The sequence below is a fragment of the Oncorhynchus masou genome, chromosome 24 (genome assembly GCF_036934945.1).
Source record: "Oncorhynchus masou masou isolate Uvic2021 chromosome 24, UVic_Omas_1.1, whole genome shotgun sequence".
In the NCBI taxonomy this organism is placed as follows: domain Eukaryota; kingdom Metazoa; phylum Chordata; class Actinopteri; order Salmoniformes; family Salmonidae; genus Oncorhynchus; species Oncorhynchus masou.
In genome coordinates this window covers 45,964,687-45,991,892 of record NC_088235.1, presented here as the reverse complement: position 1 = coordinate 45,991,892, position 27,206 = coordinate 45,964,687, and the positions used below count along the sequence as shown (strand labels likewise).

Sequence of the window (27,206 nt, the reverse complement as noted above, 5' to 3'; positions counted from 1 at the left end):
CTAATACAGAAAGCTGAAGAGGTATGCTTAGAAGTGCAGAACATTTTACATCGAATGTAAGCATAATGATTATGGCTCTCGATTGCAGGGACATGGTTTCGGGTGTTTGAAAAATGCTAAATTCACCAACTTCGAGGAATGGCAGCCTAGCTCTCCTCCAACCCCCACCCCCCCCCAGCTTTAGTTGTCTAGTCAGCTGACGACAGCTTTTGCGCTGTGTGTGTGTTTGCACTCCCATGTGCTCCTTTTCACATATGTATGTGAGCTTTAAGTGTGGGCATCCTGTTTTCATGATGGAAAAAAAAATCCCATTTGAATACCTGTGTAGTGAAAGGGGATTTGAGATTTACAACCTACAGAAAGACCAAGGTCACCATTGTCACATGACAGCCAAGAGCACAGTCGGCACATAGACACAGGAAGTGTGACATCATCAAAAGATGCTATATGAGACTTCTGCTTTGTCCATTGTTGGACAAATTGATACTCTTTTATATAACATCCCCATTGGGCTTCCCTCTGCCTGTACGGTCTCTGTACACGGCCTGCCTAAAACGCTCTAGCCTAGCCTATAGCTATCGCGTTGGGAGGGGGGGTACATGCATGAATCTGCAGTGATCCTTTAAAGATTCCTTCTCCATGAAGTCACTACTCATTCTGATGTTCAGTGAAAACAATATGTACACTTGTCAGGATGTATAAAATCCTGTGAACATCTGTAATAACTGATACTGTAATAATAAGTATTTGATGTTTTGTTCTTCCAGGAGACCCTCCAGCAGCTGGTGGCGATGCCTCTCCCCAATGTGCTGGTGCTGGGCAGGAACCCTCTCAGTGGTACGTCCTTCATCTGACTGACCTGCCAACAATGCAAACTGTTACACACTGTTACATGTCATGGCTGATCAGTGTGTAATACACACTCTTTACACTGGGATATGATGTGCTTTTTAAACCCTTTATAACTTCATTATTATGCAACGTACGTGTAGGTTGTTTGCATTTCACATTCCCCATTTATCTTGAAATCAGTTTTCCTTGTGTGTAGATTTGATTTCCCCCAGCTAGAATTAGTCTTGGTTCTCTCAATATTGGTTGGTGAAATAAAATGAAGATCAAACCAGCCATTGATTGTATTGTCAAAATACGGTGATTTGGGAAACACTATGCTGGTTTATTGAATCTTGAATCGTTCTGCTACTGTGAAACTTAGCTAGTATCTGCGTCTAGAGTGAAGACCTAGACAACACAGCCATGAAATTCAATACTCCTATGTGCAAAGTATTATCAGACCAACTCAAAGTCCTGAACCAAAACATGTGGCATTCCAGTCTCTTTCCAATGACCTTTGACCCTGGTGGTGTGCAGCAGTGCTGGTATCTGGAGCCATCTGAAAGTGATTGACCATGTGGCTTTTATTATGCAGTCATTAAGGCTCAATGGGGTATGGGCCTATTATCAGTACTATGGGAATCCACCCCAGGCTCTAATTATTAACCCACTCTGTGCTCAACACCACAAAACCCCACTCCTCTGAGCCCACTAACTAACTCATCTGGTCCCCCCACCCCAGACTGTCTGACCTCCACACTGAATATCACTTCGATTCAGTCTGATCCAGCTTCAAAATGGAAAGCACTTTGACCAGCTAGAATATAATGTGCTCTTAAAGGCTCATCTCCTGTTCAATGTGGACAGTCATGCCCTGCCTGTGTCTTTTCTAGTGAAACTACTTCTCCTTGGGTACGACGATCAAGCCTTTATTTCAGAGACTGGACACGGGTGTCCGTTGCCTGCCACGTGGAGAGCAGTTTCTACCGACTTTGTATTGCTGACATTGTACGATTCTATTGTGGTCGTTTAGATGCCAGAGGAGTGTCTCTTTTCCGGAACAATGGCAACCGTATGGAGATATGTGCTCTCCAGTTGGAGAGGTGGAGGCAGGGCAGAGTAGCAGTCATCAGCAACGCTGTGTGGGGTTGTGGGAAGGTCAGGAAACCTGAAGTCACATTTAGAAACCTGAAGATGGTTAGAGCACCTGGGGCCTCATTTATAACCGTTACATAAATTGAACACTAAATATCTGTGTGCGCCATTTCTGAAAAGACTGCAAAAATATTGAGATTGATGAACTTGGCTCACGCCATACATGCGTTTATAAATCATACCTGCTGTAAAAGAAAGTGCAAGCGTGAACAAGCATTATAACTGCATCTGAAAAATGCCCATCATTCACCTTTTATGGGGACAATAACACCCTTTATTTGCTGTATGGTTTGGAAGTATTGGAATTAGACCAAGACGGTATCTAAAGGAAAATGTAATGGCTAACTTGATCAAATGTCTTTGGAGGGGTTAGCAGACTGCGTGTTTCATTTTTGCAGTGACATTTGCTTTATCTGACTGTTTCTGAAGGTCAAAAACAATAGCAAATTGTTGTGGACCAGTAAACAGATCGTTTGAATGCAATCATGTTTTGCTTTCACTTTTTCCCAAACCTAAATATTCTGCACTGCCCACAAATTCTGAAACATTGTCTACTCTGGGGGGGAAAAAAAACAACAGTAGACCTACGTACAGTGGTAGCCTACACATTTCAACGCAAAATATTAACATGTTCACCTGTTAATCTTATGAACTGTGCTCCCTGTCGGATGCAAAGAGCAAAAATTTGAAATGACAGAAGTCTATCTAATAGGCCCAATTTAAATGAGATGCGTGCATGGTAATTTGTTGTGTAGCCACGTCGGGAATATGAGCTCCACTGTCTCAGCACAAGGATACTACTTTTGCCTGCAATGTAATACTTCAACCAATAGAAACTGCGTACACGTGGTCTAAAGTTTGCGGGAGGATAAGCACATTCTCACTTCAAGCTCAGTTTTTATGAATGAAAGAAAGTTTTGCGTGATCTGGGCACACGCATACGCACAACATATGCTATGTTTATAAATGAGGCCCTTGGGGAAATAAGTGATTTATAAAATCAGTTTCAGTTGGAAGTGAAATTAGCAAAAGTATGGTATTTTATCAGAGGAACCATGAGTAGTCGCTGACTCACCTTATAGACATATAATGAATAACAATTATTGGGCCAATTGACAAAATACACTGACTGTACAAAACATTAGTAACACCTGCTCTTTCCATGACATAGCTTTCACCTGGTCAGTCTATGATCCCTTATTGATGTCACTTGTTAAAGAAAGGTTTTTAAGCCTTGAGTCAATTGAGACATGGATTGTGTATGTGTGCCTTTCAGAGTGTGAATTGGCAAGACAAAAGATTCAAGTGCCTTTTAATGGGGTGTGGTAGTAGGTGCTGGGCGCGCTGGTTTGAGTGTGTCAAGAACTGTGACGCTGCTGGGTTTTTCACCTGTATGCCCCAGTGTCACTGAGGCCTTGTGCCCCCCCCCCCCTCCCCCAGGTTCCTGTGAACAATGGCTGGGCAGGAAGGGTTGCAGCAATGAGGGGTACACTGTCTGTGAGCCCCTGTGAGTTTCCTGCCAGGAAGAGCGGCATGTAGCGACCGAGGGAAGGAGCCACACTAGGCGCATACAGCACTATCATAACAAAGCCTGCAGAGCCAGGGCTTCTGAAGGGAAATTTCCATCTATTTTAAACCACCCCCTCTCTCCTCTTGCTCTCTTTCTCATTCTCTTGCCACATCTTGCTCTCTCTCCCATCTCTCTCTTTCTCTCGCATGCTCTCTCGCCATGCTTGGTTCAGTCAGCTTCTTAAATTATTCATCCAGCGCCTGCTTGCTCCTTTTATCTTCAGCGCTCAAGAAGATTTGCCTTTCTAAATCACTGTACAGGCTTCTGTGTGTAGGCTCTACTGTGTGTGTATGAATCCTTAAGGCTTTCAGTTCAAGAAAAAGCATTTAGAAGGCATTGTGTACTCAGAATAGAATCCAGAACGGACTACTCTCATATTCCCTAAAGGACCACACACACCACACAAATTGTCGATCTGCCGCTTGTTCGGTGTGGTGTGTTAGAGACCACCAACTGATGGACATCCCGACTGCCAATATTTTTGCGCAATTCTACATGAAGAATAGTTGGCAAATTATGGCCTGCAATCTGTTCAGAGGTGCTAAGTACTCTTGGCCGACAAAGCTATTGTATGTCCTAGCCTTTATAGATGTTGTTTAGCTTTTAATGGGCCTCAACATTTTCTAATCGTCGTCCGTTCCGTCCATATCCTATCTATCAGAATATTATCTTGAGTTATTCATTGTGACCTTAACACTTTTTTTTATATGAATAGACTTGGGCATTTTGACATGCCCCTCTGTCACTGTCTAGGAAGATCTTTAACCCCAACATTTCTCCAAGTTTTCACGATTATCAAAAAACACCTAGTTATTTTGTTACTTTGACAGTCATCTCTGAATATTATTTTGTGTGATTAATGATTTTTAATTTCAAGTTCAACCCTGTTACTTAACTCTTGTTTTAATATGGTGATTTTTTTTTCTCCCCCTAAAGAAACATTGAACATCATACTGTAAGGTTGTGAATATAGGCCAGCAGTTATTTTTCTTACTGATGGTGCTTCAGTCTGGGCCACAAACATTGTTAGTTTAGCTGAGACCTGTGTTTTGATCCTCTGGTTGTCCTGTGTGGACATCTGTAAGGATTCCAGATGGCATAGGAGGAATCTGGTCTTCAAGGATGTTGTCATTAGGATGTGTGAAACACTGATGTCACTATGAGTTGTTTATTAGCCACAGATATAAGCCAGCTCAGTGTTACAGGTCATCATTTTTATTGTGGCTTTTATAATCAGTTGACTTGACACTATAGCAGTACATTTAACACCAAATGCCCCTTAGAAGCATTATTGCGTTGTATACAGTGCATTTTGAAAGTATTCAGACCACTTGACTTCTTCCACATGTTATGTTATAGTCTTATTCTAAAAATGTATTCAATTGTCCCCCCCCTCTCATCAATTTACACACACTGCCCCATAATGACCAAGCAAAACTGAAATGTCACAATTACATACGTACACAGACCCTTTACTCAGTACTTTGTTGAAGCACCTTTTGGCAGCGATTACAGCCTCAAGTCTTCTTGGGTATGACACTACCGTACAAGCTTTGCACACCTGTATTTGGGGAGTTTCTTCCATTCTTCTCTGGAGATCCTCTCGAGCTCTGTCAGGTTGGATGGGATGTGTCGCTGCACAGCTATTTTCAGGTCTCTCCAGAGATGTTAGATCGGGTTTAAGTCCGGGCTCTGGCTGGGCCATTCAATGACAGACTTGTCCCGAAGCCACTCCTGCATTGTCTCGGCTGTGTGCCTAGGGTCGTTGTCCTGTTGGTAGGTGAACCTTCGCCCCAGTCTGAGGTCCTGAGTTCTCTGGAGCAGGTTTTCATCAAGAATCTCTCTGTACTGTGCTCCATTTATCTTTCCTTCGATCCTGCAGCTGAAAAATAATCCCACAGCATGTTGCTGCCACCACCATGCTTCACCATAGGGATGGTGCCAGGTTTCCTCCAGACGTGAATCTTGGCATTCAGGCCAAAGAGTTCAATCTTGGTTTCATCAGACCAGAGAATCTTGTTTCTCATGGTCTGGGATAGAGGTTGACAGATTGATCGGAATTGCTGATTAATTAGGGCTGATTTCAAGTTCTCATAACAATCGGTAATCTGCATTTTTGGACACCGATTGTGGCTGATTTTTAAAATAAAAATGTAGTATTTTTCTTTTCTTTTACACCTTTATTTAACTAGGCAAATCAGTTAAGAACACATTCTTATTTTCAATGACGGCCTAGGAACGGTGGGTTAACTGCCTCGTTCAGGGGCAGAACGACAGATTTTTACCTTGTCAGCTCGGGGATTCGATCTTGCAATCTTCTGGTTGCCAGTCCAACGCTCTAACCACCTGCCTTACATTGCACTCCGCGAGGAGACTGCATGGCAGGCTGACTACCTGTTACTCGAGTGCAGCAAGAAGCCAAGGTAAGTTGCTTGCTAGCATTAAACTTATCTTATAAAACAAACAATCAGCCGTAACATAATCACTAGTTAACTATACATGGTTGATGATATTACTAGTTTATCTAGCGTGTCCTGCGTTGCATATAATCGATGCTGTGCCTGTTAATTTCTCATCGAATCACAGCCTACTTCACCGAACGGGTGGTGATTTTAACAAGCTCATTTGCGAAAAAAGCACTATCGTTGCACCAATGTGTACTTAACCATAAACATCAACATGCAAGTATATATTTTTAAACCTGCATATTTAGTTAAGATTTCCTGCTAACATGACTTTTGTTTAACTAGGGAAAATGTGTCACTTCTCTTGCGTTCTGTGCAAGCAGAGTCAGGGTATATGCAGCAGTTTGGGCTGCCTGGCTCGTTGCGAACTGTGTGAAGACCATTTATTCCTTTACAAAGCCTGTAATTAATTTGCCAGAATTGTACATAATTATGACATAACATTGAAGGTTGTACAATGTAACAGCAATATTTAGACTTAAGGATGCCACCCGTTAGGTAAAATACGGAACGGATCCATATTTCACTGAAAGAATAAACATTTTGATTTCGAAATGATAGTTTCTGGATTTTACCATATTAATGACCTAAGGCTCGTATTTCTGTGTGTTATTAAGTTAATAAAGGTTAAATAAAAAAATAAAAGTATTGAGCTGTTTATGACTTCAAGCCTATCAACTCCCGAGATTAGGCTTGTGTAATCGATATGAAATGGTTAGCGTGGAGCGCGCTAATAGCGTTTCAATCGGTGCCGGCACTTGCTCTGAGACCTTGAAGTAGTTGTTCCCCTTGCTCTGCAAGGGCCGCGGCATTTGTGGAGCAATGGATAACGATGCTTCGAGTGTGGCTGTTTTTGACGTGTTCCTGGTTCGAGCCCAGGTAGGGGCGAGGAGAGGGATGGAAGCTATACTGCTATACTGTTACACTGGCAACACTAAAGTGCCTATAAGAACATCCAATAGTCAAAGGTATATGAAATACAAATGGTATAGAGAGAAATAGTCCTATTATTCCTATAATAACCTCAACCTAAAACTTCTTACCAGGGAATTTAGAAGACTCAGGTTAAAAGGAACCACCAGCTTTCATATGTTCTCATGTTCTGAGCAAGGAACTTAAACGTTAGCTTTCTTACATGGCACATATTGCACTTTTACTTCTCCAACACTTTGTTTTTGCATTATTTAAACCAAATTGAACATGTTTCATTATCTACTTGAGGCTAAATTGATTTTATTGATGTATTATATTAAGTTAAAATAAGTGTTCATTCAGTATTGTTGTAATTGTCATTATTACAAATAAATACATAGAATTTGTACGATTTAAATCGGTATCGGCTTTTTTTGGTTCTCAAATAATCGCTCAATCTCTAGTCTGGGAGTCTTTAGGTTCCTTTTGGCAAACTCCAAGCGGACTGTCGTGCCATTTTACTTAGGAGTTGCTTCCGTCTGGCCACTCTACCATAAAGGTCTGATTTGTTGGAGTGCTGCAGAGATGGTTGTCCTTCTGGAAGGTTTATCCCATCTCCCCAGAGGAACTCTAGAGCTCTGTCAAAGTGACCATTGTGTTCTTGGTCACCTCCCCGAACTCCCCTTCTCCCCGATTGCTCAATTTTGCCCCTGGCCAGCTCAAGGAAGAGTATTGTTGGTTCTAAACTTGTTCCATATAAGATTGATGGATGCCACTGGGTTCTTGGGGACCTTCAATATTGCAGACATTTTTTGTTACCTTTCCCCAAATCTGTCCCCCGACACAATCCTGTCTCGGAGCTCAACGAACAATTCCTTCAACCTCATGGGTTGGTTTTTGCTCTGACATGCACTGTCAACTGTGGGACCTTATAGACAAGTGTGTGCCTTTCCAAATCATGTCAAATAATTAGAATTTACCAAAGGTGGACTTCAATCATGTTGTGGAAACATCTCAAGGATGATCAATGGAAACCGAATGCATCTGAGCTCAATTTTGAAATAGTAAAGGGTCAGATTACTTATGTAAATTAGGTGTTTCTTTTTTTTAAATTTTTTTTTTTATGCATTTGCAAAACAAATACTGTTTTTGCTTTGTCATTATGTGGTATTGTGTGTGGATTTGAGATGGGGAAAACAATTTGATCTATTTTAGAATGTGGCTGTAACTTAATGTGGAAAAAGTCAAGTGTTCTGAATACTTTCCGAATGCACTGGAGGCTACATCCAATAGTTCAACCTTCCAAACCCTCTACCTCTACTGTCACTACACACCCACATGGAGGAAACGAATGCACCATAACATACACTAAGAACAAAATATTGCCATTTGATATTATGGCTGTCCATGAAGATGTTGTACCTACTGGTGGGGATTTACAGTGGTTGTTATTGCTGTGTGGCCCTTTTTTTCTGAATAGACATGCCTTGTTGTCAAAGCCTGTTAGTAATCTGTGTTTATGTCCTTGGGGCTGATGAGCTGGCTTCACACACACACACACACACACACACACACACACACACACACACACACACACACACACACACACACACACACACACACACACACAGGCAGACCCACCCACCAACCGGCTCATTATTTTACAATTCTACAGATTACCTCAACCTTGTTGAGCTTCCTAGCAGCTGTGTAATCATTTCCTCTACATGTGGCTTGGCATCATACCGTACCTAGCTGATTGGATGCTGAAAATTACAGTACAATCTTTTTGGTTAAGGACCTCACATTATAAGCATGCAATAGTAGGTTTGCATGTATGTAATAGGGTTACTTGAATGGCTCATCTCAGGATACTTACTACAGCCCTATCTGTGTGACCGGGCCGGGGTCAGCAAAAGCTAAAGCTTATGGAATTTGGTTGTGATTTATGAAATAATTTGAAACGAGGCAAAATGCCAGGGACAAGAACTACAGTCAATGAAAATATGTATGGTAGTAAAATCAATGGTAGTAAAACACTATTCGACAATCTGTCTGCAGAGCAAGGTCTGGAGGAGATGAGGAAGCTGTTGTTGCTGTTGCTTGGCTGTGCTGTCCAGGTAAGTCCTACTGTACACTCATCATCTACTGTCAATAGTCTACCATTTACCATTTCCTGTAGGATTAACACTTACTCTTCTATTGATTTGAGTAGCTCTTACTCACTAGTTCCTGACCATCAATAACCGTCAGCTCTATTGTTCAGACGAGTGTTAACACAACTACAGTTGTATGAGTAAAATGAGTCATTCTCACTCAGACTAGCTTCCTCTTCCTCAGCAGAGTTGGCACTATGACAGGTGGTCTGTCTTCTGTCCTGGCAGCAGGCCAGAGAAGGGTCAGAGGGTGTGTCTTCTCAATGGGAGGCTCTGTATGCCCTGACCCGACCCTTGTCTCTGTCTTTGCCCTGGGCCTGGCTGGAGTAGCACTGATGATGCGTCATACTTAACCCCTGGCCAGAGAGACGCTAACCTCAGTCATTCTCGTTCACACACTTAGCTCACTGTTTTAGGGAGTTCTGACCTAGGATACTTCTTCAAGGACTCCTGATAGGGAAATATGTGTGAATTCAGTGTTGATGTAAATGTTGTTTTCTAGATCATAATTGTTAGGTGACACTGTTCTATTACAGGGTAACTTGATTTTTAGCCGAATTCCTGATGGTTTTAGTCTTGTTTGACCAAAAAAATGAAAATCCCCCTTTTTTGTTTTGCAAAAAAACTTTGGTGGGGAAGTCAGTTGCGGGTCGGTTATGGCCTGCGGGACCACCTGTTGCTGACCCCTGATCTACATATTCCTTCACAGGCATTTTTCTTCAAAGCCAACCAATCAGAACCCAGGCCATTCTCCTGTTAAGACCATGTAATAATTCAATGCTGAAGCATTCAAAAAATAAACTAATGGGACCGGCGCCATTGATAACTACTAGTGCCGTTGCTAACTAGTAAAGCTAGTTCCATGAATTGTAAAGAGTTACGAGATATTAGAACCCTGTTGTCTTAACCTTGTAATCTTCAACCTCGACATTAGCTAGCTGGCTAGACGTCTTTTTTTTCTGGCAATCGCTTAAAATGCATTATCCCCATCCCAATATCTGTTTCAGAATGCTTGCCTTCTGCCTAGGCAGCGTAGCTACAATATTTTAGCTGCTCCCTTGGTTGATTGAGTGGTAGAACCTCTGTATTGTGACGCTGGTGTCTTTATCTTCCCATCTTCAACCTAGCCTGTGTTTAGGAAGCTGACCTCGCAAAGACCTCTCTAATTCCACTCTCCAGACTGTCATCCAAACCCCAAACCACCTCCTTTTGTTTGCAGTGTGAGAAGAAAGAAGAGTACATCGAGAGGATCCAGACGCTAGACTTTGACACAAAAGCTGCCATAGCATCTCACATCCAAGAGGTATGAGAGACAGATGTATAGATATATATTTATATCTCATTTTGTGAAGGCATCCAATTCAAACATAAACCCTTGCGTCTCGTGTGTCTGTTTTGGGCCAGCTTTTTGTAAAAGGAAACTTTAGTTATTGTAGGACGGATCTGTGAGCTTTTCAGCCACATTTATGTCACTGCCCTCCACAGCAGTTTGAGTCAAAGTAAATTCGTCTGCTTACCATTGCTTTCAACACCATTTGTTCTGTGTATTGGCTGGCATAGTGTGACTCCGCTAATGCTGTTGTTTTGAAGGTGACCCACAACCAGGAGAATGTTGTGGACCTACAGTGGCTGGAGGGGGGTGACCTGCCCCCAGAGGACCTGGACTCCTTCTCCAGGAACATGGCCTTCCATCTCAAGCGCCTGGTGGACGAGAGAGACGACCAGCTGGAGGTACATGTCTGAAACCGGGCACATTGGTGCCTTTTTAACTCCACTCAAGTGGTTAGAGAGTTGGGCCAGTAACCGAAAGGTTGCTAGATCGAATCCCTGAGCTGACAAGGTAAAAATCTGTTCTGCTCCTGAACGAGTCAGTTAACCCATTGTTCCTAGGCCGTCATTGTAAATAAGAATTTGTTCTTAACTGACTTGCCTAGTTAAATAAAGGTAAAATGAATAAAATGTTGTCTCAATGAGTTAACGGCCTGTATAGAGTCTGTATGGTGCTATGGTGTCTGCATTTCTATGTCGTGTGCGTCAGTTTGTGTGTATGGTTGGGGTGTGTGTGAATTGAACCCAGAGCAGTCTGATTAAGGACAGCCCACCCGTACAGTTGCCAAAACCTGGTAGAGCAGCAGTCCCAGCATCCTATGGGCTCCAAGGGCAGGGAGAAGGAGGTGGGATTATAAGGATCTCCACTGGAGGCTAGACGCTCTTCATTAAAAGCCCATTTCATTGCGTAGCCACTGGGTTATGAACGGACGATGAGAGAGAGAGGAGGGATGATATGTTGTTACAGACCATTTTAAACCAATGCCTTTTGCTACTATTATCTCCGAACCCAGCCTAATATACCCTTGTGTGCCGATATTTGAGCCTTAACTGCATTAGTACTGGGCTTTTCATTATGTTTGGGGTTTCCATTTAAGTGACTGATCCTGGTGGCTAGGTGCTGCTTCTCCTCCTTTGAGGTCCGTCCTAATCAGAGTCATCTCCCTAAGCTCACACCTCCCAGACTGAGCAGACAGAACAGCAGGAGAGCCTGAAGCAACATAGGTACTACTGTTCAATAACAAGGTGTCACGGTAGACTATATATAGACTGCAATCCACACGGTCAGTATACTCAATCTTCAATACCCTGTCTGACAACTGCTTTGTCTTTCATTGTGATCAATGATCTAACACTGTTGAAAGCAATTTGATGAGAGCCTTGTTTTCACCCATCCAAATCTGTTAAGATTACTTGGGCTGGTCATTTCAAGTAAGTAAGGAGGGACATGTGTTAAATATAGAAGATGAGTGTAGGATACATGATCAGGGTCCTGGTCTGTGAGATGTCTACAGGGATTCAAGCTTGTTCCTTTTTGGCAATATTTGCCATTTTGATCTTAAATTATTGAGATCATTGAGGGGTGTGAAAAGATCTTCTCTCTCTGTGTGATCACTAAATAATGGTGTATGTTTCTCATATTGAAATTATTGACTGAGCACAGAATGCATGCGTAACACTTTGTATTCAGGATATTTCTGGGCAATTTTACTTTAGTGCCTTATTTTAAACAGGATGCATGTTTTGGAGTATTTGTTTTCTGTACAGGCGCCCTTCTTTTCACTCTCTCAATTCGGTTAGTATTGTGGAGTAATTACAATGTTGATCCGTCCTCAGTTTGCCTCTAACCCTGTGTGGTATCACGATACTACTCTGTTTTATGAAACTTGGCCATCGTTAGTAATATTTTGGTGTAGTGACAACCCCACTCTGAAAATAGTCAGTTTACACAGAGAATGTTGTGTCACCACCTTGGGCCTTCACCAGTTTGCATCCGTGGTCTAACTGTTATGGTGTTGCGTGTCCTTCCAGACCATTGTGGAGCTGACCCAGGAGAGGGACTGTGGACTGTACTCTCCTCCGCCCCTCTTTGCCCAGTCGCCCAACGACTCGCCTAGCTTGCGCCGCACAGAGAGCCGCCAGCACCTGTCTGTGGAGCTGGCCGACGCCAAGGCCAAGATCAGACGCCTGCGCCAGGAGCTGTAAGTACCCTCATTTGTACCAGCTCCATTGGCCCTTTTTAGTAAGTCTGTGGTAGACTGCAAACACTGTTGGACCTCCCAGGATCTCTTAACACATCATTGGTTTTCACAAGTTCTATAAGCTTTGTACAAGTATCCTAAGAGTACTGTTGGTGCCTCGTGTAGTCTAGCAGAGTGTCTGTAAATGTGACACTCTGCGTTCATCTACTGCTGTCTCGTGACTGCCTAGTAATGGAAAACAACCCAGTACGGTGTGTCATTTGAGCTAGGAACCGTGACTCAGCTCTGTCTTTGAGTATCCCATTCTCTGTTCACCAGTTCATGGAGCACTCTAATACTGACCGGAGAGAACCGCAAAAGCAGGACGCTAATTACGGAACTTAAATTTTATGTCAGCGATATTGTTAAAGAAGAATACATTTCCTCTTGCCTCTCAGTAGGAAACAAATGGTTCTACACTACTGTTCTGATGCCGTAGTGCTAGACCTTCATTGTAGTCATAAATAATTGAACTTCCTCTTCAGAGTCCATTAACCCTGGGCAGAGACAAAGGCCAGTGGTCAGTTTATCAAAGGGAGGGGTTTTTACGAGAAGCATTCTCTTTCAGACGGAAGTGTTTTCTAGGATGCAAAAAACTGAGGTGCTGACTCTGGAATCTCTTAAATAAGTCCATCATACCATTGAAATGGTTTGTCCAGTGATACGGTTGGGGTGTTGTAATGCAGGCTTATTAGTGCTGGGTCAAACTGGTTTTGAGGTAGACTACATTAACAAAAGTATGTGGACACCTGCTCATCAACTTTCATTCCAAAATCATGGGCATAAATATGGAGTTGGTCCTCTCCTTTGCTGCTATAACAGCCTCTACTCCTCTGGGAAGGCTTTCCACTAGATGTTGGAACATTGCTACAGGGAATTGCTTCCATTCAGCCACAAGCATTAGTGAGGTTGGTCACTGATGTTTGGCGATTTTAGACCTGGCTCGCAGTTCCAATTCATCCCAAAGGTGTTTGATGGGGTTGAGGTCAGGGCTCTGTGCAGGCAAGTCAAGTTCTTCCACACTGATATCGACAAAACATTTCTGTGTGGACCTCAGTTTGTGCATGACGGCATTGTCATACCTTCCCCAACCTTTGCACAGATTTGTCTAGAATTTCTTTGTATGCTGTAGCTTTAAGACTGCCCCTTCACTAGAACTAAGGGGCCACCAAACTTTACAGTTGTGACTATGAATTGGGGCAGGTCTTTGTCTGACATCCACCAAACCCAGATTTGTCCGTTGGATTGCCAGATGGTGAAGTATGATTCATCACTCCAGAGATCTTGTTTCCGCTGTGCTAGAGTCCAATGGTGGCGTGCTTTACACCACTCCAACGCTTGGCATTGTGCATGGTGATCTTAGGCTTGTGTGCGGCTGCTTGGCTATGGAAACCCATTTTATGATGCTCCCGACAAACAGTTTTTGTGCTGACGTTGCTTCCAGGGACAGTTTGGAACTCTGTAGTGAGGGTTGCAACAGAGGACAGACAATTTTTACACGCCTCAGCACTCAGCGGTCCCGTTCTGTGAGCTTGTGAGGCCTACCACTTTGCGGCTGAGCTGTTGTTGCTCCTAGATGTTTCTACTTCACAATAACAGTACTTACAGTTGACTGGGGCAGCTCTAGCATGGCAGAAATCTGACGAACTGATTTGGATGGGTGGCATCCTATGACTGTGCCATGTTGAAAGTCATGGAGCTCTTCAGTAATGCCATTCTACTGCCAATGTTTGTCTATGGCGACTGTGTGCTCGATTTTATACACCTGTCAGTAACGGTCAAAAGTTTGGGGTCACTTAGAAATGTCATTGTTTTTTGAAGGAAAAGCCACTTTAGTTTTTGTTCCATTTTAAAACAAGACACTAATGTACTTGTTCTCTTGCTCAGTTGTGCACAGGGGCCTCACACTCCTCTTTCTATTCTGGTTAGGGCCAGTTTGCGCTGTTCTGTGAAGGGAGTAGTACACAGCGTTGTTCGAGATCTTCAGTTTCTTGGCAATTTCTCATATGGAATAAATAGCCTTCAAGTCTCAGAACAAAAATAGACTGACGAATTTCAGAAGAAAGTGCTTTGTTTCTGGCCATTTTGAGCCTGTGATCGAACCCACAAATACTGATGCTCCAGATACTCAACTAGTCTAAAGAAGGCCAGTTGTATTGCTTCTTTAATTGGCACAACAGTTTTCAGCTGTGCTAACATAATTGCAAAAGGGTTTTCTAATGATCAATTAGCCTTTTAAAAATAAGCTTGGATTAGCTAACATAACGTGCCATTGGCACACAGGAGTGATGGTTGTTGATAATGGGCCTCTGTACACCTATGTGTATATATTCCATTAAAAATATCCAGCTACAATAGTCATTTACAACATTAACAATGTCTACGCTGTATTTCTGATCAATTTGATGATATTTTAACCTCTTGAAACTCCCCATCCCGGATCCGGGATTGTGACTAAGCCTCAGGCTCATTAGCATAACGCAACGTTAACGATTTCTGAAAATCGCAAATAAAATTAAAATAATGCGTTTGCTCTCAAGCTTAGCCTTTTCTTAACAACACTGTCATCTCAGATTTTCAAAATATGCTTTTGAACCATAGAAATTGACTAATTTGTGTAAGAGTATGCAAAGCTAGCATAGCATTTTGTGTAGCATGTAGCACGCAACATTTTCACAAAAGCCAGATAACCAAATAAATAAAATCATTTACCTTTGAAGAGCTTCTGATGTTTTCAATGAGGAGACTCCCAGCCACATACCAGATGCGCAGTGTTTCCTGAAAGCGTCTGTGTGTAGGAGAAATCGTTCCGTTTTCTACATTGCGCCTGGCTACCGAAACGAACCGAAAATGCAGTCACCTACAACGTGAAACTTTTTCCGGATTAACTACATAATATCGACCGAAACATGGCAAACGTTGTTTGGAATCAATCCTCAAGGTGTTTTTTCACATATCTCTTCATTGACATGCAGTTCGTGGAAGCTTGCTTCTCTCTCTGTGCCCCATGGAAAAATACTGGCAGGTGACTTTTGCGCACCAATTTCGGCGCAGGACACCGGGCGGACACTTGGTAAATGTGGTCTCTTATGGTCAATCTTCCAACGATCTGCCTACAAATACGTCACAATGCTGCAGACACCTTGGGGAAACGACAGAAAGGGCAGACTCATTCCTCTTGCGTTCACAGCCATATAAGGAGATCATGAAAGACAGAGCCTCAAAAATCCTTGTCATTTCCTGGATGCCAAGTCATCTTGGTTTTGCCTGAAGCTCACGTTAAAGGGCACGCACAGAGAAGATATTTGTATTTCTGGACACGTCAGAGTGTTTTCTTTCGAACAGTAGCAATTATATGCATAGTCGAGCATCTTTTTGTGACAAAATATCTTGTTTAAAACGGGAACGTTTTTCTTCCAAAAATGAAATAGCGCCACCATAAGTGTAAGAGGTTAATGGACAAAAACAAGGACATTTCTTATTTTATTTATTTCACCTTTATTTAACCAGGTAGGCTAGTTGAGAACAAGTTCTCATTTGCAACTGTGACCTGGCCAAGATAAAGCATAGCAGTGTGAACAGACAATGACACAGAGTTACACATGGAGTAAACAATAAACAAGTCAATAACATAGTAGAAAAATTAATCTATATACATTGTGTGCAAAAGGTATGAGGTAGGCAGGCAATAAGGAGGTAAGCAATAAATAGGCCATAGGAGTGAATAATTACAATTTAGCAGATTAACACTGGAGTGATAAATGATCAGATGAACATGTGCAGGTAGAGATACTGGTGTGCGAAAGAGCAGAAAAATAATGAGGTAGGTAAATTGGGTGGGCTATATACCGATGGACTATGTACAGCTGCAGCGATAGCAGATGTTTAAAGTTGGTTAGGGAGATAAGTCTCCAACTAAGTGACCCCAAACTTTTGAACGGTAGTATGTATGTATATTTTTTTATATATATATCACACACGCACGCACAATACCATTCAAAAGTTGGGACACCTACTCATTCATGAGTTGTCTTTATTTTTACTATTTTCTATTTTGTAGAATAATAGTTTAGACATCAAAACTATGAAATAACATATAGAATCATGTAGTCACCAATAAAGCGTTAACCTCTCTGGGATATTTGGGACGGTAGCGTCCCACCACGCCAACAGCCAGTGAAAGTGCAGGGCGCCAAATTCAAAACAGCAAAAATCTCAAAATTTAAAATTCCTCAAGCATACAAGTATTTTACACCATTTTAAAGATAAAATTCTCGTTAATCCAGCTACAGTGTCTGATTTCAAAAAGGCTTTACAGCGAAAGCACCACAAACGATTGTTAGATCACCACCAAGTCACAGAAAAACACAGCCATTTTTCCAGCCAAAGAGAGGAGTCACAAAAAGCAGAAATATAGACTAAATTAATCACTAACCTTTGATCTTCATCAGATGACACTCATAGGACTTCATGTTACACAATACATGTATGTTTTGTTCGATAAAGTGCATATTTATATTCAAAAATCTCATTTTACATTGGCGCGTAATGTTCAGTAGTTCCAAAACATGCGGTGATTTTGCAGAGAGCCACATCAATTTACAGAAATACTCATAATAAACATTGATAAAAGATACAGCTATTATACATGGAACATAAGATCAACTTCTCCTTCTCCTTGTTTACAGAAAAAGCACACCGTGCAATTATCCGAGTAAGGCGCTCAGAGACAGCCAAAGAGATCCCTCATGTTGTGTGGTCAACATTAGTCAGAAATAGCATTATAAATATTCACTTTCACTTAATCCGAATGCACTCCCAGGAATCCCAGTTCCACAATAAATGTTTGATTTGTTTGATAAAGTTCATCATTTATGTCCAAATACCTTCCTTTGTTATGGCGTTTGGTGAACAAATCCAAACGCGCGTGCAAGTCCAGGCGAAAGGTCGGACGAAAAGTCCAAAAAGTTATATTACAGGTCGTAGAAACATGTCAAACGAAGTATAGAATCAATCTTTAGGATGTTTTTAACATATATCTTCAATAATGTTCCAACCGGAGAATTCCTTTGTCTGTAGAAAAGCAATGGAACGCAAGCGAAGTTCTGGTGTATCGCCAAACCATCTCAGTTGGTTTGAGGTTGGGTATTTGTGGAGGCCAGGTCATCTGATGCAGCACTCCTACTTGGTCAAATAGCCCTTACACAGCCTGGAGCAGTTTTGGGTCATTGTCCTGTTGAAAAACAAATGATAGTCCCACTAAGCGTCCACCAAATTGGATGGTGTATCGCTGCAGAAGGCTGTGGAAACCATGCTGGTTAAGTGTGCCTTGAATTATAAATAAAACACTGACATTGTCACCAGCAAAGAACCATCACAACTCCTCATCTGTTCTTCATACTTGTGGAGATCATTCATTCACCTACTCTGCATCTCACAAAGACATGGCAGATGGAACCAAAATCTAAAGTTTGGACTCATCGGACCAAAGGACAGATTTCCACTGGTCTAATGTCCATTGCTGGTGTTTCTTGGCCCAAGCAGGCTTCTTATTATTGGTGTCCTTTAGTAGTGGTTTCTTTGCAGCAATTCGACCATGAATGCCTGATTTCACAGTCTCCTCTGAACAGTTGATATTGATGTGTCTGTTACTTGAACTCTGTCTGTTACTTGCAGCGCACTTTATTTGGGCTGCAATTTCTGAGGTGCAGTAAACTCTAATGAACCTGTCCTCTGCAGCAGATGTAACTCTGGGTCTTCCTGTGGTGGTTCTCATGAGAACCAGTTTCATCATAGCGCTTGATGGTTTTTGCAACTGCACTTAAAGAAACATTCAACATTTTTGTGGTATCCAATTGTTGTAGTAGCTATTATCTTGTCTCATCTCTAAAACTCCCGTACGGGCTCGGGAGAGATGAAGGTTGAAAGTCATGCGTCCTCCGATACCCAACCAGCCGTACTGCTTCTTAACACAGCGCGCATCCAACCCGGAAGCCAGCCGCACCAATGTGTCGGAGGGTACACTGTGCACCTGGCAACCTTGGCAAGCGCGCACTGCGCCCGGCCCGCCACAAGAGTCGCTGGTGCGCGATGAGACAAGGACATCCCTACCGACCAAGCCCTCCCTAACCCGGACGATGCTAGGCCAATTGTGCGTCGCCCCATGGACCTCCCGGTCGCGGCCGGTTACAACAGAGCCTGGGCGCGAACCCAGGGACTCTGATGGCACAGCTGGCGCTGCAGTACAGCGCCATTAACCACTGCGCCACCCGGGAGGCCTACATTCAAAGTTCCTGAAATGTTCTGTATTGACTGACCTTCATGTTTTAAAGTAATGGACTGTCGTTTCTCTTTGCTTATTTGAGCTGTTCTTGCCTTAATATGGCCTTGGTCTTTTACCAAATAGGGCTGTCTTTTGTATACCACCCCTACCTTGTCACAACAGAACTGATTTGCTCAAACACATTAAGAAGGAAAGAAATATTAACAAGTCACACCTATTACTTGAAATGCATTCCAGGTGACTACCTCATGAAGCTTGGTTGAGAGAATGCCAAGAGTGTGCACAGCTGTCATCGAGGCAAAGGGTGGCTACTTTGAAGAATCGCAAATATTAAATACATTTTGATTTGTTTAACACTTTTTTTGTTTACTACATTATTCCATATGTTATTTCATAGTTTTGACGTCTTCACTATTATTCTACAATGTAGAAAATAATACAAATAAGGAAACCCATTCACTGGTACTGTATGTATCTTTTTTTATGGTGATCATAATTCCAGAAGATATCCAGAATATAAGAGTGACGCGGCAGACTACTTCTCTACAGGAGTGCAAGTGCATATACTGTAGTCTCGTGTATGTGTGTGGAGATGTTATTGCCGTAGATGGCCACAGACCCCTCCAGTCACCCAGGCCTGATGCTGGGTCAGATGTCTGAGGATTTGACCCAGATCCGATGATGCCGTGCAGAGGCATGTTCTTTTTTAAAATGTGTTTTTGACCTACTTACGCAGTTCCTATTGAATTCCACTTGCTTTCTTCTGATTTCTGGCCGTTGTTGACTCTGGCACACCAACACTAGAGGGAAGGGGAGCTGGCCATTCTCCGCCAAAGGCATGCTTTAAAACACAAATAGAGATTCAGTTCTACTGAAGGTCCATTTGAGGGCACAGTAAAGTGACCATGTTACCATACATACTGCAGAATGTCTTACAAAAATATGGCTTAATGATCATGATTTGTTTTAAAGCTTAAATATGAAATCTGGTGTTAAGAGGAATATAATAGGAATATTGTGTAGAAATAGATTATGATATAGCCCCTAAAGACCCAATCTCAATCCTGTCAGGTTCTGTGGAACTACAGTTATGTGCATTTTCTATTGTGAATGTTAGACTGTAAAATGCAGGTAGACCATGGTACCATGGTTGTCAGTGTGACTCAGCTGCTGCAGGCTCAGTGCTGTCACCCACAGTGGATGAGCAGCTTTCTTTTCGGCCTAGGCTGTCAACTACTCTCTTTGTTAGGGCCTTAATGAAACGTGGAATACAGTGAAAGGTGTGTTGCTGCTGAATGTCTGATGACAGGATCTATGGTGGGATTAGATGAAAGGACTCCAAACACAAGAGGTACACACTTGGAGTGTGTGCTCACCAAAAGCAGCTGAAGCAACAGCAGCGTAACATGAGTTTTATTCCATGCTCGAAGCTAGCTGCTCAAGCCTCCTGATTACAGGAACATTACAGGAAGCATAGAACAGTGATGATAATTCCTACAAGCAGCCAAGCCAGTACAGATCACTAATCTAGCAGGCCATCATAAATTATGTTCAGTGGACCAAGGAGACTGGGAAGCATCTCCACTTACCTGAAGAATGTACAGGTCTCTTCAAAGCTTTGTGTGCCACATTCTTAATTCCTCACCGACCAGGAGCTTGCAGGACTGGCCTCCCTCAGCCTCATCAAGTCCCAACCTGTGTTTTGGTTGCATTGCCTGTCTAATGTAGTGTCACAATCATGCAAACCCATTAACAGTCTGATGTTGTCAGATGAGCTCTATTTGCTGCTAATGCTGGGTTGAGGGGGTTTGAAGTCCGTCTAGTCAGAGACGGAGCGAGGAGAGGAATCTGTTGGCCTGTTGCTCACTTAACATCTGGTTATCTGGATTTGCTCTGTTACAAAGAGCTGGTGGAACTAAAGCAAAGCAGCACGACAGTTAGAGATTTGCATGTCATAGGGGAGCTTATTGTGAGGTCATTTGTAGGTTGTGTTTGTGGTCCTACTTTGTATATTTTCAGTTGAGCTATGTTTGTTGTCCTGACGAAAGGGTTGTTCTGTTGAAGTTGTAAAATAACACACAGGCGGTTTTCGTTGTTTCCACTCAAGATCATTGACTTGCCTCTGAAGGAAAATGTATGCTTGGTTCTTTTCTTCCAAGTACAAATCAGGTTGTTTTCATATGATCAAGAAGACAGAAGCCGTACTCACACACTATCGTTTTAATTGTTCATTACACATATAAATGAATTATCCTCACGTGCAAAGTCTGAATAGCTCCTAATAATGTCAAACATAATCCACTATGGACTGCATATCATTTGGTAATTAACCACACCCCCAACCCACACAGGCAGAAGTAAACAAGCTGACTTGACCCGGTAAGGACAGAGGTCTGTGGATTCCTATCTGCTGGGTAAACATCTCGGTTTGTACTAACCAATGAGTTACATGGCCTAAGTAAAAATTCCAGTTTTTCAAGACTACTTTAGAGAAAACAGAAATAAATATAGCTGTGAACAGCAATAAACGGGATTCATAGGATGACACAAAGCAAGCACTTTAGTTCCTACATGATATATTCCTTCATGTGCAATCAGTGAAGGCATTACCATGTTTATCTCTCATATTGTTGAGGTTTACTTTAGAATAGTGTTAGAGCACAATCCATAGTACAGCAAACCTATTCACACACTATAGCAAAAGACATTCACAGCAATTTAGAATAAAATGTTGGTATTTGTTCATTTTCACACACTAGCAATAAACTAATATACAGTGCATTCAGAAAGTATTCCATACCCCTTTGACTTTTTTCCCATTTTGTTACATTACAGCCTCATTCTAAAACATATTAAATGTTTTCCTCATCAGTCTACACACACTACCCCATAATGACAGTGAAAACAGGTTTTGGACATTTTTGCAAAAAAAAAAAAAAAAAAAAAAACCATTCCTAATTTACAAAAGTGTTTCGAACCTTTGCTTTGAGACTTGAAACTGACCCGGGTGCATCCTGTTTCCATTGATAATCCTTGATGTTTCTACAACGTGATTGTCCACCTGTGGTAAATTCAATTGATTGGACATGATTTGGAAAGGCACACACCTGTCTATATAAGGTCCCACTGTTCACAATGCATGTCAGAGCAAAAACAAAGCCATGAGGTCCAAGGAATTGTCCGTAGAGCACCAAGACAGGATTGTGTCAAGGCATAGATCTGGGGAAGGGTACCAACGAATGTCTGCAGCATTGAAGGTTGAAGTTCCCCTAGAACCCAGTTGCCTCCATCATTCTTAAATGGAAGACGTTTGGAACCACCAAGACTCTTCCTACAGTTGGCCACCCGGCTGAACTGAGCAAGTGGTGAAGGGCCTTGGTCAGGGAGGTGACCAAGAACCCGAAGGTCACTGACAGAGCTCCAGAGTTGCTCTGTGGAGATGGTTGTCCTTCTGGAAGGTTCTCCCATCTCTGCAGCACTCCACCAATCAGGCCTTTATGGTAGAGTGGCCAGACGGAAGCCGCTCTTCAATAAAAGGCACTTGACAGCCCGCTTGGAGTTTGCCAAAAGGCACATAAAGACTCAGACCATGAGAAACAAGATCCTCTGGTCTGATGAAACCAAGATTGAACTCTGGCCTGAATGCAAGCATCACATCTGGAGGTAACCTGGCCATCGCTACGGTGATGCATGGTGGCAGCATCATGCTGTGGGGGTGTTTTTCAGAGGCAAGGACTGGGAGACTCATCAGGATCGAGTGAAAGATGATTGGAGCAAAGTACAGAGAGATCCTTGGATGAAAACCTTCTTCTCCAGAGCACTCAGCACCTCAGACAGGGGCGTAGGTTCACCTAACAGGACAAGGACCCTAAGCACACAGCAAGACAACACAGGAGTGGCTTCGGGACAAGTCTCTGAATGTCCTTGAGTATCCCAGTCAGAGTGTGTAGCGTCATACCCGAGGTTGTAATCGCTGCCAAAGGTGCTTCAACAAAGTGCTGAGTAAAGGGTCTAAATACTTATGTTAGTGATTTTTTTTTCCTTTATTATTATTTTTTTGTAATAAATTTGCAAAAATTCTTAACCTGTTTTTGCTTTGTTATTATGGGGTATTGTGTGTAGATTGGTGGGGGAGGGGAGGGGGGGGCTGACAATGTAATTCATTTTAGAATAAGGCTTTAAATTGAGATTGTCATTGAGCTACACAGATTTTCTATTTTTACAAAAGTAATAAAAAATGTTAAACCTTAACAAGTCGCATGGACTCTGTGTATAATAGTTGTGTGACATGATTTTTGAATGACTACTTCTGTACCCCATTTAACCAATTATCTGTAAGATCCCTCAGTCAAGAAGTGAATTTGCAAAAAAGGGAACCTATTGGTGGATGGGTAAATAATAAAAAGCAATACATTGAATATCCATTTGAGCATGATGAATTTATTAATTACACTTTGGATAATGGATCAATACACCCAGTCACTACAAAGATACAGGCGTCCTTCCTAACTCAGTTGCCGGAGAGGAAGGAAACCACTCAGGGATTTCGCAATGAGGCCAATGGTGACTAAAACAGAGTTTAATGGCTGTGTTAGGAAAAACCGAGGATAGGTCAGTAACATTGAAACTCAGCAAAAAAAAGTAATGTCCTCTCACGGGCAACTGCATTTTATTTTAAGCAAACTTAAGGGGTAAATATTTGTATGAACATAAGATTCAACTGAGACCATCTGAACAAGTTCCACAGAAATGTGACTTACTGGAAATATTTTTTTTATTTTTACCTTTATTTAACTAGGCAAGTCAGTTAAGAACAAATTCTTATTTTCAATGACGGCCTAGGAACAGTGGGTTAACTGCCTGTTCAGGGGCAGAACGACAGATTTGAACCATGTCAGCTCGGGGATTTGAACTTGCAACCTTTCGGTTCCTAGTCCAACACTCTAACCACTAGGCTACCCTGCCGCCCCTATAATGTGTCCCTGAACAAAGGGGGGTGTCAAAATCCAAAGTAACAGTCAGTATCTGGTGTGGCCACCAGCTGCATTAAGTACTGCATTGCATCTCCTCCTCATGGACTGCACCACGTTTGCTAGTTCTTCCTGTGAGACGTTACCCCACTCTTCCACCAAGGCACCTGCAAGTTCCCGGACATTTCTGGGGGGGAATGGCCCGAGCCCTCACTCTCCAATCCAAAAGGTCCCAGACTTGCTCAATGGGATTGAGATCCAGGCTCTTCGCTGGCCATGGCAGAACACTGACATTCCTGTCTTGCAGGAAATCACGCACAGAACGAGCAGTATGGCTGGTGGCATTGTCATGCTGGAGGGTCATGTCAGGAAGAGCCTGCATCAAGGGTACCACATGAGAGGGGAGGATGTCTTCCCTGCAATGACGACAAGTTCTGTCCGATGATGCTGTGACACACCTCCTCAGACCATGACTGACTCTCCACCTTCAAATCGATCCTGCTCCAGAGTACAGGCCTCGGTGTAACGCTCATTCCTTTGACGATAAACACAAATCCAGCTATCACCCCTGGTGAGACAAAAGCGCGACTCGTCAGTGAAGAGCACTTTTTGCCAGTCCTGTCTGGTCCAGCAACGGTGGGTTTGTGCCCGTAGCCCTTACAACAGGCCTACAAGCCCTCAGCCTATTGCGGACAGTCTGAGTACTGATGGAGGGAACTTGCGTTCCTGGTGTATCTGGGGCAGTTGTTGTAGCCATCCTGTACCTGTCCCAGGTGTGATGTTCGGATGTACTGATCCTGTGCAGGTGTTGTTACACGTGGTCTGCCACTGCGAGGACCATCAGCTGTCCGTCCTGTCTCCCTGTAGTGCTGTCTTAGGCGTCTCACAGTATGGACATTGCAATTTATTTCCCTAGCCACATCTGCAGTCCTCATGCCTCCTTGTAGCATGCCGAAGGCACATTCACGTTGATGAGCAGGCACCTTGGGCATCTTTCTTTTGGTGTTTTTCCAGAGTCAGTAGAAAAGCCTCTTTAGTGTCCTCAGTTTTTTTCATAACTGTGACCTTAGTCACCTACCGTTTGGAAGCTGTTAGTGTCTTAATGACCGTTCCACAGGTGCATGTTCATTAATAGTTTATGGTTTATTGAACCATGGGAAACGGTGTATAAACACCTTTACAATGAAAATCTGTGAAGTTATTTGGATTTTTACAAATTATCTTTGAAAGACAGGGTCCTGAAATAGGGACATTTCTTTTTTTGCTGAGTTTAGTTACTCCACAATACTAAGCTAATTGACAGAGTGTAAAAGAAGCCTGTACAGAATAAAAATATTCCAAAACATGAATCCTGTATGGCACTGAAGTAAATCTGCAAAAAATGTTGCAAAGAATTTAAATGTTTATCCTGAATACAAAGTGTAATGTTTTGGGGCAAATCCAACACACATCATTGAGTACCACTTCATATTTTCAAGCATGGTAGTGGCTTCATTATGTTATGGGTATGCTTGTCATTGACAAGGACTAGGGAGTTTTTTTGTGGATAGAAAGAATTGGAATAAAGCTAAGCACAGGCAAATTCCTAGAGGAAAACCTGATTGTCTACTTTCCAACAGACACTGGGAGACAAATTCACCTTTCAGCAGGACAAACTAGAACGCAAGGCCAATTATACACTGGAGTTACTTACCAAGACGACATTGAATGCTCCTGAGTGGCCTAGTTACATTTTGACCCAAATTGGCTTGAAAATGGCTGTCTAGTAATTATCAACAACCAACTTGAAAAAGCGTGCAGAATTTTAAAAAGAATAGCAAATATTGTACAATCCTAAGTGTGCAAAGCTCTCATAGCTGTAATTGCTGCCAAAGGTGATTTTATATAAATGAGAGATTTCTGTGTTCGTCAGTACATTTTTAATTCCGGCTGTAACACAACAAAATGTGGAATAAGGGGTATGAATACTTTTCTGAAGGCACTGCATGTAATGTAATAGAATGAACAGTACCTGTCAAATACGTCCAAATCAAACAAACTACTTCCATCAATGGAAAGAGATCTTCAGCTCTTATTTATTTCTGTGTGTCTGTAGAGTCACTCCCCATTCTCCATCATCCATCTCTGCTTTCCAGTCTTCTAAAAGGCAGACTGTTGAATCTCCCTCCAATACCATGGACACTTGGGCTAGGCAGTATATATTTTCCTGCCACCCCAGGAAAGCCGGTATGTGTTGGAGGGCTGTTATGGCCTTTCAGTGGCTGGTGGCAGAACTTGTACAGACGGCCGGCGGTATCCACTCGCTTCTGGATCTCCCTGTGGTGCTTGGCCAGTTGCCCATCAATAGCCATTGGCCGTGGCCTTGGTCCAGGACGAACTGCTGTCTTGTTGCCGCCCAGGGAGAAGCTTTCAGGGGCAGGGGTGGCGTGGCTGGCAGAGGTCTGTGCTGCTGGGGCCGGATCGTTTTCAGCAGGGAGGAGAGAAGAGACGAGAGTCATGCATGTCCGTCCTCTCCTGAAATAGACAAAGAATTACCTTAAGTGATAATAATCGCACAGCTAAACTACATGAGTGGCGAAGAGGTAACTGTGTGATCATGTCGCTATGCTGTTTTTTTTGCGTTCAGTCACTAGGCAAATGGAGCTTTTTTACGTTGTCTCTTTGTAAACGTTTAACTTGCTTTATCGCGTCTGTTAGTAATGCACGGTTTGACTCAAGAGAAAACAATGCATTAAAAATGAAGTATGAGGACACCGCTTCAAATCAGCGGATTTGAGTATTTCAGCCACACCTGTTGCTGACAGGTGTATAAAATTGAGCACACAGCCATGTAATCTCCCTAGACAAACATTGTCAGTAGAATGGCCTGTAGTGAAGAGCTCAGTGACTTTCAACGTGGCACCGTCATAGGATGCCACCTTTCCAACAAGTCAGTTTGTCACATTTCTGCATGCTCGAGCTGCCCCGGTCTACTGTGTTTGTTATTGTGAATTAGAAACATCTAGGAGCAACAATGGCTAAGCCGCAAAGTTGTAGGCCACACAAGCTCACAGGACGGGGCCGCCGAGAGCTGAAGAACATCACAATATTCTGTCCTCGGTTGCAAAGTTCCAAACTGCCTCTGGAATCAATGTCAGCACACTAACTTTTTTCGGGAGCTTCATGAAATGGGTTTCCATGGCCAAGCAGCCTCGCACAAGCCTAAGATCACCATGTGAAATGCCAAGCATCGGCTGGAGTGGTATAAAGCTCGCCGCCATTGGACTGTGGAGCAATGGAAGTGTGTTCTCTGGAG

At 42.7% G+C, this 27,206-nt stretch overlaps 1 protein-coding gene across 8 annotated transcripts in view; it reads left to right on the top strand.

Moving 5' to 3' along the window:
* LOC135512258 (girdin-like) overlaps positions 1-27,206 on the top strand; it is an 89,695-nt gene that overhangs the window by 30,855 nt on the left and 31,634 nt on the right. For all 8 annotated transcript variants that reach the window (XM_064934095.1, XM_064934092.1, XM_064934094.1 and 5 more), the window contains exons 4-8: positions 768-837; positions 8,995-9,053; positions 10,309-10,392; positions 10,680-10,820; positions 12,450-12,619. In XM_064934095.1, coding sequence (XP_064790167.1) covers positions 768-837; positions 8,995-9,053; positions 10,309-10,392; positions 10,680-10,820; positions 12,450-12,619 — 524 coding nt within the window. The remainder of the gene's footprint in view (positions 1-767; positions 838-8,994; positions 9,054-10,308; positions 10,393-10,679; positions 10,821-12,449; positions 12,620-27,206) is intronic.